A 10,297-nucleotide genomic window follows, 5' to 3' on the forward strand; every position below is an offset into this window, starting at 1 on the left:
CCGCTATGCCATCGTAGGGGAGACTGTCCCAAAGGGCTCTGTGGCTGTCCTCTACCTGGTGAGTAGAACCAGGAACAACCTGCAAACCCACGGTGCCTCTCAAAAAGCACCATATTTCCTAGTTGCGCTCCTTTAGTCCAGGATCATTTCAGACATTGCCCCTGCCACACTTTCAAAGGATGTTCCTTTACTACACCAATACTCCTAATCAACCACTGTAACCCAACCTAGCTCATGTTACAAATTGGACTTTGTTGAATATATATATTCAGAAAATTCGCAACCTATATAAAATGGATGATGGACATCCACAAATGAATACATGCGTAACATATCATACTAATTGGAGTGAGTCCAGGTCTACCCCATGAGTCCAGGTTGCAACGTCTCCTCTCTGTTGCTGAGAACTGTTCCCTTTCCCTCCAGGCCTTATCCAGAGGGGTCATAGTTCAGCATGGACACATCAATGTTACTGTGCAGCAGGACAGTCCTGGTGAGTGAGTTTCATGATGTGATTCTGAACGTTCTGGAAGGTGCTCGATGACAGTGACCTGCTCTTGCGTTGCAGTAGCTGAGGGTGACGTCACCTTGACGTTGGCAGTGGTTCCAGAGATGGCGCCGGTGGTTCAGCTCCTGGTGTACAGTATGCTACCCAGTGAGACTGTCATCGCCCACAGCATGAACTTCCCCACTGAGAAATGCTTCAGGAACAAGGTGTGTGCAGGAGTCTCATATCCCCAGTGACTGATTTTCTGAAAGGTGTCCAGTATTTCCAGACTGTATCATACCTGGAGTAATGGTATCTGATGTGTGTGCCAGGTGTTGGTGGAGTTCTCTCCCTCCAACGCTGTCCCAGGGGAGGCGAACACCCTGCATCTCTCTGCCCAGCCCGGTTCCCTCTGTGGCCTCGGTGCTGTGGACCAGAGTGTTGGCATCATGGAGCCAGGGAAGAGGCTGGATGCTGACAAGGTAACGGAGCTCACTGAAGTGAACTACAGTGGTACCAGCATACCTACTGTTTTGGTGGTGCTGGGAATACAACCAGTGACTACAGCAGACATGGAGTGGATCTGTTCACTGGGGAGCATTTATCAAATGTGATGGGACTCATTCTCTGGCCTGAGGCCCACTTTCTATTGACTCTCAGTAACTGGAAAGCACCTCCTTATTGATGTTCTGGGTTGATGGGACAACGTTCTAAACGTTTAGCAATGGAAAACAAAATGGAGTTTTTCCCCAAGTAGTCGTTTCAGTCTGTTCTGTTTGGTCCCCAATGAACAAGGTAATTTCACACCTCCCCGTTGTCCCTTTCCAGATATTTGATTTGTTACCGGTCAAGGAGACGACCTATATTCCCTACGAGCTTGAAGATCCAGTAGCATGTTTACGTGTTAGACCAAGGAGATTCATAATACCACACCCATATGGACCGTCTGAGATGACAAATGATCCTTATGCAGTTTTTCAGGTAAATATTTCTGCCCTGTTTTGTCAACTTGAAGCCTCTTTTCTTTCTGGGAAGAATCAGTCCCCATTCTGTTACAATGTGTTCATCTTACACTGTTAAACTGAATAGAATTTATTAATAAATTGTTTCTGCTCTTTCTAGACGCTGGGACTGAAGCTAGCGACTAACCTGGATATAAGAGTACCTTCCTGCCTCAGTTACCAGGGGAACCAGTACTATCGCTCCTATGGTGAGATGTCCTTACCAACCCTTATTCTCATTGCCAAGTCTAATGAATCTTGGGTTATGGATGACCTTTTTGTTAGAATAAGCACAGCATTCAGTCCATTTTAACTTGACAATAATGGCCATGTTTTGTGTTAGTAGCTTACAGCCATATGGCTAGGCCTGGATCAGCAGGTCCTAGACTTGAAATGGCTGTGGCTGGTGGACTTGCCGCTCCACCTCCGCCACCCATACAGACGGTCCGTACATTCTTCCCTGAGACATGGATTTGGGACCTTGTGGAAGTTGGGTAAGTGCTCTGCACAGTGAGGCTGACCTCTGGTGAAAGCCCTCTTAGCTCTTGCCTCATATCCAAACAGTAGTGGTGTAGATTAGGACCCTGAACCTCTGTAAACTGTAGGCCAGCTTTCTCTTAGGAAAGACCCTTTGACCTCAATGGGTGTCCCTGGTTAGATAAAGCTTAAATGGATTTGTAACAACAAACTTTGTTGAAATTAGTCCTTCTCTATTGGACACTTGGTGGCTTTCTGTTTGAACTCTGACCTCTGTATTCCAGGGAGTCTGGATCAGCAGATGTCCCCCTGACAGTCCCAGACACCATCACCACCTGGGAGACTGAGGTCTTCTGCCTGGCCCCCAGTGGCTTCGGTCTGGCTCCTCTGGTGGAGCTCACGGTCTTCCAGCCCTTCTTCCTGGAGCTCACCCTGCCCTACTCAGTCATCCGGGGAGAGCACTTTGAGCTGAAGGCCACTGTGTTTAACTACCTCTCCAAGTGCATCGTGGTACGACACTGCACCGGGATGGTTTCTTGAGTTGTATTGTTTTTGTCGTACCGTGTTATCTTACGACGCGTTCCTCTTTGGCAGGTTTCTGTGACTCCAGCTCTTTCCTCTGACTACACTCTCACACCCTTGCGTGATGTCCGGGACTCCTCGTGCTTGTGTGCCAATGGACGAAAGACCTTCAGTTGGACAATGGCCCCCTCTGTCCTGGGTTAGTCTTCGTTCAACTGTTCAAACGGCAGAATGGATGTCAACCTGAGTTGTGTACTGTCACCGTATTGGATGGTGTGTAACCTGCGCTGTACTGTGTGTAGGGGTTTTGAACGTGTCCGTTAGTGCGGCGGCTGTCCAGTCCCACACTGCGTGTGACAACGGGGTTGCGAACGTACCGGAGAGAGGACGCGTTGACACGGTCACACGGAGCCTGCTGGTGAAGGTATGTAGTCTACTGCTGTGGGAGAACTAACGTTAGGTTGCACAGATACTGTCTAGTGTAACTGCCTCTGAAATGAATCCCTCTCTTCCTCCAGGCTGAGGGAACAGAGAAGAGCCACACCTACAACTGGTTGCTGTGTCCTACTGGTCAGTAATGAATCAACGTTGAATGTTCACGGTGGTTGACGTGATCGTCTTCATTCAACTCATCTTTGTGTCCACAGGAGAAGCTCTGACGGAGGAGGTGGAACTGCAACTCCCCCAGAACGTGGTGGATGGTTCTGCTAGGATTTCCCTCTCAGTTCTGGGTAAAATACACCCCTGTGTAGTGGTGGGAAGACAACCCTTCGCCTGTGACGCTGCTGTTTGCTGAAGAGGACAGTCTGTAACGGAAGTCCCTTGTTTCTCTGTAGGGGACATCCTGGGTCGGGCCCTCAACAACCTGGATGGACTGTTGCAGATGCCGTATGGGTGTGGGGAGCAGAACATGGCCCTGCTCTCCCCCAATATCTACATCCTGGAGTACCTGAGGAACACAAAGCAGCTCACGCCAGCCATCCTAGACAAGGCTACCAAGTTCCTCACTAGTGGTAGGAGAGTCCCTTTAAAATCTGTCTTGATTAGACACCAAATCCACAAACTGGGCTGAATTTGTCCAATTAGAGGATTTAGTTTTCCATTTTTAAAGTGTTTCTCCACGGTGTACCCTGCTGTCATGGTAACGATGGAGCTGCATAACGGATGATATCAATGTCTTAACATAACATCACTGACCCAACACATGGTTTCCTACTGAAGTCATTTGATGGTAGAATATAGACACTGTCTCATAGCACCCTATTCCTTATATAGGGCAGGACTCTCCAACCCTGTTACTGTCCTGTAGGGTTTCACTCCAACCCTAATCTAGCTCCCCTTCTAATAATTAGCTGGCTGAATGGGGTTAATTACAACTTGGTTGGAGGGTAGCTCTCCATGAACAGGGGTGGAGAGCCCTGATATATTGGGGCACAACTCTGGGAATGGAACAACCGCTTGGTCACTGTTCATGCTAAAACCCCACCGACAGGTTACCAACGGCAGCTGAACTACAAGAATGCTGATGGTGCGTACAGCACGTTTGGACAAGGCTTGGGGAACACCTGGTGAGTACTTGGCTTGTTTTTCACCTACTGGTGGCTTCAATGAAGCATTGACCAATCAAATGGCATCTCTGGCATGGAGACGATGGATTGGACAGTTGCCGTGTGATGTCATGACTTGGAGCGTGACGATATTATGTCGGGGCTTTTAAATGAATCAATTTCTTTCTTCAGGCTGACTGCTTTTGTCTTGAGATCCTTTGGCAAAGCCCAGTCTTTCATCTATGTTGACCCGGCAACGATGGAGCAATCCAAGACTTGGTTGGAACGTCAACAAGGCAAACATGGCTGTTTCAGAGCTTTAGGGAAGCTCTTGAACAACAGAATGAAGGTATTTTATATTGCTAATAAACTGGTTGTTTCGTCAGACCAGACATAGTTTGATTTCAACAGGCTAGATGCAGTTAGTGTGACATTGTTTTCTAGGGTGGAGTGACGGATGAAGTCACACTGACTGCTTACATCACTGCTTCAATGCTGGAGCTCAACATGTCCGTGTCGGTAAGTAGCTTCACTCCATGGAACCGTTTCTCACAACGTCATTACAGGCAACTCATTTAGCCTCCTGTATGACATCAGTCTTACATCAACTGTCATTTACAGCTTCTACGATGTAGTGAAGTCATTTCTCTGCAAGTAGCCTATGACATAACATAGAATGGGCGTTACGTAAGCAGATCTGAATGGTGTAGATCTGTTACTACTGATATTAGGCTCCAGCTTGAATCTCTCTAGTCTGGTCCCAGATCTGTTCGTGTTGTCTGATTTTTCAGCTTTATTTTAAGAGTCCCATCCCTCTTTAGCATGGGACCTCTGCATATACACAAATTATACCCTTTACAAATGCAACGTAATAAAATGCACAAGATTTACAAGGAAAAACAATCCCGTTCCTCAGCAAAAAGTGTTCCCTAATTAACAATTTGAACTGCCTGAGGCCCCAGAACAGCAAGTTGAATGGAACCCAGTCCAAACTGATCTGGGACCAGGCTGGCTTATCTTAATGTGCTGCTGTCATTCTGTGCTCTAGGATCCTGTTGTGGACCACAGCTTGTCTTGCCTGAAGAACTCCACCAGTGATTTGTCCAACACCTACGCTACTGCTCTGCTGGCCTACACCTTCACCCTGGCAGGTGACATGGAGACACGGGCCCGGCTTCTGCAGCACCTCGACACCATCTCATTTCAAGAGGGTGAGCTATATCCTGGTCCGAGATCTGTTAGCGCAGTCTTTCCTTGATTGAGCATGCCTGGATAATGGAGTAGTCCCAAAAGTGCAAACACTCAGACCATCTGGCGCTCCAGATAGGCCCAATAAAATTATTAATTTTAAATTATTGTTAAGAAAAATAATATTGTTTGAACTTGCTCATTAAAATTGTATTTGGCAGGAAATGAATTGGGGAGGTCAGAACTTTGTATTGGGATGAATAAGCTAGTTCTTATTCTGGCGTGTGTGTGTGTGCTCCTCAACCCTCAGGGGGTCTCCTGCACTGGTCCCAGTCCTCCTCGGAGACCTTACCCTCCCTGGAGGTGGAGATCAGCTCCTACGTTCTGCTGGCGTCCCTCAGTGCCTCTTCTCGGTCTACCTCTGACCTGGGCTACGCCTCCCGCATCGTCAGGTGGCTGGTGAGGCAGCAGAACGCCTACGGAGGCTTCTCCTCCACCCAGGTATACTTCCCAAACATTGTAACTTTGACTTGTATCAGACCACAGGTCATGTGTTCTTCATGTCCAACCTGGTGAGGCTCACTTCCACTGGTACAGAGCCTAGAAACCATCATAATGAATGGAATTGGGATTTAGTCACTTTAGCAACTGTTCAATGTGAGGAAAATAATCAACCCTTCAAAATGGTGTCTTTAATTTTGAACTGATTGTCCTGTGGTCTGTATGTGTAGGACACCGTGGTGGCCCTCCAGGCCCTGGCTCTCTACTCCACCAGGGTGTTCAGTAGAGGAGGAGCCAGCACAGTGACGGTACGGTCTCCCAGTGGGGAACGGTGCCTCTTCCATGTCAACCAAAACAACAAGCTTCTGTACCAGGAGAGGGCGCTGCAGGACACAGAAGGGAAGTACAGCGTTGAAGTGAAGGGCAGTGCTTGTGCCTCAGTGCAGGTCAGTGAATACACATCTCTCCTCCCAGTCCTGTGGCGCAAGATGCACTGTAATACACATGACAGGGAAGATGTTTCTTCTGGCTCATAAAACGTTTGTATTTGGACAGGATGGTTTCCCTGACTTCCTCTTCTCTATCCCAGGTGGTGGTCCGCTACAACGTCCCTACTCCTACCAGAAGCACAACGCTCAGTATCCAGGTGACTCCAGAGGTGGACTGCAACAGCAAGTCTTTGAGACCCAGAGTCACGCTGAAGCTCGAGTCTCGGTAAGAATGCAGGACCTGTCTTGTATTCACCTCGTTTGCCGGTGTTATCTTGGCGCGTGTCTTACAGAATGGATTTGACCCAAATGAATTAGTTTCGTTATACCCGTTTATAGGTTATTGACCTTCTAGTTGGTACCTCTGCTTGGATCAGTCGGAATGCTTAGCCGGCAGCCTGGTCTTTATGGCTAAAACAATCCAAGCATTTGTCAATCATGTCTTTCTCAGATATCGTGGAAAGGAGCTCACCACCAATATGATTATAGTGGATTTGAAAATGCTCTCTGGGTTTTCTCCAGATCCAGACTCTTTGGGGAGGGTGAGTTGTTGTGGTGTGACCTTTATCCATGGAGGTCTTGCCTCATCGGTGTCCCTTTTTTAAGGCTCAAGGTTTTTTTGTCCGTACAATGTCAATGACTTGTCTTCACAGCTGAGGGGTTCGAGTCAAGTGGATCGTGTTGATATCAAAGATGACCATGTGTTACTGTACTTGACAGAGGTGAGGTGAAAACCATCGTTCAGTTTGAAATGTTTCACATGGCGCTCTATAATGGGCTTCATTTAAAAATAATCTATTTTGCTGTATCTGTCAGCAAAGCTGAAATACAGAAACTTCTGCTTAGATCGTTTAATGACCCATATGTTTGTTTCTCTCCCAACAGCTGACATCACTATTTCCTTTCCACATCACCCTGGACATCATACAGGAGTTCCCAGTACAGAATCTAAAGCCAGCAGTGGTCAAGATCTATGACTACTACCAGCCAAGTAAGTTGCTCTACTAACCCTCCCCAGAATGTTATTTTTCCCCTCTTCTGAGGAACATTTGGTCAACTTGTTTTCATTTACTGAGACTAACCTGTCTTACGGTTACAGGTGACCAGGCTGAGACAGAATACGTCTTCCCTTGCAAGTAGGGGTTCCAAGCTGGTGAGCTGCTTTAAATCTGGACTTATTGGTGATGAATTGTGTTCTAGGTGACTCGTATACTATAAATGATTTAGGGAGCCAGTCTTCCTTTAATCTAAATGCTGGTCAGTTTGTTAAAGGATTCATTAAATGTACTTGCTCCTCGACAGATGGAAGAAGATGCCATTGAGGTCACACCTGCAACCCTTGAGACGTCTTTCAAGTGCTGAAGTAAAACTATGGAACTGCAAATAAAGCTTTTCATTAGAACCCTTTTCTGGAGTATTTTGTCACTGAGGTGAATATTGTGAGGCAGTGTTGTTCATCCTGGGGCTCATGAAGCAATGTGATTGGGGGTACAGTAAACAGAGCAGCTCTCTGGAGGTATAGTTTCCATCTGTGCTGTTAATCAGGGTCGCCAACTGTACAAAGGTGTAAATATTGTACACAACTTTGGGTTCTCATCTCTTTTGTTCCTCAGTCTGTGACATGGAGGCCTGGTTCTTTTAGTTCTCATCAGGGAATGGGTCAGGACATATTACCACTAAATGACATTAATGTCTTACAAGAGCATGAGTCCTGGCTGTGATCTCCTGATGAATGGTGTGGACAAGGCAAGATGTGGTGGTAAACACCTCACAAATCAATGAGATTAACAGAACAATTGATGACCCAACAGATACTATAGAGCCCTACTGACAACACGACTCACTAAATTCTATGAAAGAAACGTATGCAAACATGCTGTGAAAACAGTACTTTTTTAAAAAGCAGTGGTTATGGCCTGACAATGGGAAAGAAAGGAGGTGTTCTGGGTTGTCAAACTAAGCCATCGCTCTACTTTAGATGGCGGTACAATACCAGATGTTTTGGTTCAGAAGATTTAACGAGCCCTCTTGATTGGACAGTACGCAACAATAGATCTGCCAGGCAGTGGTCACCAAACCACCCTGTAGTCTCCTGGGGGAACTCAATCACTTGTGGCACTGAGCTTTACTCACATTGTTAATTCCAAATGGACCTCTGACCCCGACACGTCTTAGTCACTCTGGTATATCTGCAAGGATTATCAGTGGTATTGTAGGTAGTCTAGTGGTTAGGGTGTTGGGCCAGTAACAAAGGTTGCTAGATCGAATCCCTGAGCTGACAAGAATCTGTCGTTCTGCCCCTGAACAAGGCAGTTAACCCACTGTTCCTAGGCTGTCATTGTAAATAAGAATTTGTTCTTAACTGACTTGCCTAGTTAAAGGATAAATTAACAAAATTGTCAGGTCGCTTTGTTTTGGGAACAACATTAACATTATTGTATGGGACAATATACATGTTTGACATCATTTGAAAAATAATTTTATTGAGAACATTGATTGGTTTCTTTTTAATGTAATGATTTGAAGGTTATTCGTTTTGGGTGTTGTGAGAAATTCTAGCAAAATAAATAGTGCACAGAAATTCTGTCCAAAAATGGTCTCCCTGCTAAGGAAGTTAATACCACTGGGCTAGTAGGAGTTACCACCATATCTCTAGTACCAGTCATTTCACATCAGTCAAGGGAAGTGACACGTGTACACTTTGGGAGGAAGGAGAATTGGGACAAGGTCTCTATGGATTCTACCCTCTACTGTCATGTAGAAAAGGTTTTGGCTTTGGACTTTCTCTGGGCAGCAGAGGGGAGAGGGTGGTAGCCAGAGGTTCCTCTTTGACCGGTGTGGCTGAGGAAGGTGGTAACCCCAAACCAAGAGAACCATGCTCCAACTTGACCCTGGAGGTATTGGAGGAGTGTGGTGAGCGAGGTGACCCAGCTTTAGGCCTCTTGGCTGGGGAGGCTTGATGGGTGGAGGGGCAGCTGTGCTGCGAGGATTGACAGTGTCGTGTCTGGCTATGCCGGATTAAGTGATGACATGCTATTCTATAAAATCCTTTCTCTGTAATTAATATTACCTGATTGAGCTAATCATGTAATTCCCTAGAAAGTCGGGGCACCACAAAATAATATTTATAGCGCAGTTATCTTCTGCATAAACTCTTAAAGACCTAGTAATATTTTCCGTCAATATTAATCGTCACCTTATTTCAGTCTCATCTGAAAGTTGTAAATTCTTCGTTATCTTCACGAACCCTGGCTAACAAGTTGAATCAGCAATACAAAATTGGGTTTAATTATTTATTTACTAAATGCCTAACTCATCACACAGAATGAATCATACCTTGATTACAAATTGTCATAAAGGAAAACGTCCCTAGCGGACGGAACATATGACAGCTGGTTACCCAAAAGAAAGGGGCTGGGTTTGAGCGGGAAGACTGAAGAACATAGGGAGAAGCGATGTCTATCGGGCCGTAGGCAGCTACTCTATCGTAAATACAGAATCTTATACATTCTAAATTACCGCCCATTTGGAAAAGGAAAATGCAATAAATCTTTACTCTGAGCTGCACTTCAGTAGGTTGGTGGTAGATGGAAGGCCGTGTTGCCCAACAGAGTCCTTTGAAGAGTGTCTCTGGTGGTGAACGGGAAACGTTGTAGTATCGTCATTGTGTGGTAGACGGATACTCTGTCTGTCCTCTCCGAGCCCACGTTTACAGCGGCCGCTGCTAACTCAACGGCTCGGAGGTATCACTTTTCTGTAGCGAGTAAGAGTTCAACGTTCATACCATTCGCAACCAAAGCTAATGCCGAGGTTGTTTCGTTCTGTAGTTATCTGAACCCTTCTGACATCGGATCGTCATCCTAATGTACCCCGAACAGGAAGTTATATTGTCGTCAAGGCTTTATATAGGAAGGGAGAGGAGGGCGTGTTTCATAGTTTATAACCAATGTCTCTTCACGTGGGCGGGCCACTGAGTCGGGCCTAATTCACTCATGAAAACCCAATTCCCACATTTGAAAAGCTAAAATCACATTTCATCCCCTCACAAATAATTTGATATTCAAACATTTAAATTGCACAACAATT

The 10,297-nt window shown here is 46.0% G+C and overlaps 1 protein-coding gene across 1 annotated transcript; it reads left to right on the top strand.

The window, feature by feature from the left end:
• Positions 1-436: 436 nt before the first annotated feature.
• On the top strand, positions 437-7,600 carry LOC129851254 (alpha-2-macroglobulin-like). The gene is made up of 24 exons (XM_055917668.1): positions 437-493; positions 569-714; positions 820-969; positions 1,316-1,468; positions 1,610-1,697; positions 1,835-1,982; positions 2,250-2,475; positions 2,560-2,686; positions 2,790-2,911; positions 3,006-3,057; positions 3,135-3,218; positions 3,324-3,500; positions 3,980-4,055; positions 4,227-4,383; positions 4,479-4,553; positions 5,083-5,245; positions 5,533-5,723; positions 5,954-6,169; positions 6,313-6,437; positions 6,663-6,753; positions 6,865-6,933; positions 7,097-7,202; positions 7,311-7,364; positions 7,514-7,600. Exons 2-23 carry the CDS (start codon positions 613-615, stop codon positions 7,349-7,351), a joined length of 2,739 nt encoding a protein of 912 aa, XP_055773643.1. The 5' UTR covers positions 437-493; positions 569-612; the 3' UTR covers positions 7,352-7,364; positions 7,514-7,600.
• The last annotated feature ends 2,697 nt before the right edge of the window (positions 7,601-10,297 follow it).

Source organism: Salvelinus fontinalis, chromosome 3, assembly GCF_029448725.1.
Source record: "Salvelinus fontinalis isolate EN_2023a chromosome 3, ASM2944872v1, whole genome shotgun sequence".
Classification (NCBI taxonomy): domain Eukaryota; kingdom Metazoa; phylum Chordata; class Actinopteri; order Salmoniformes; family Salmonidae; genus Salvelinus; species Salvelinus fontinalis.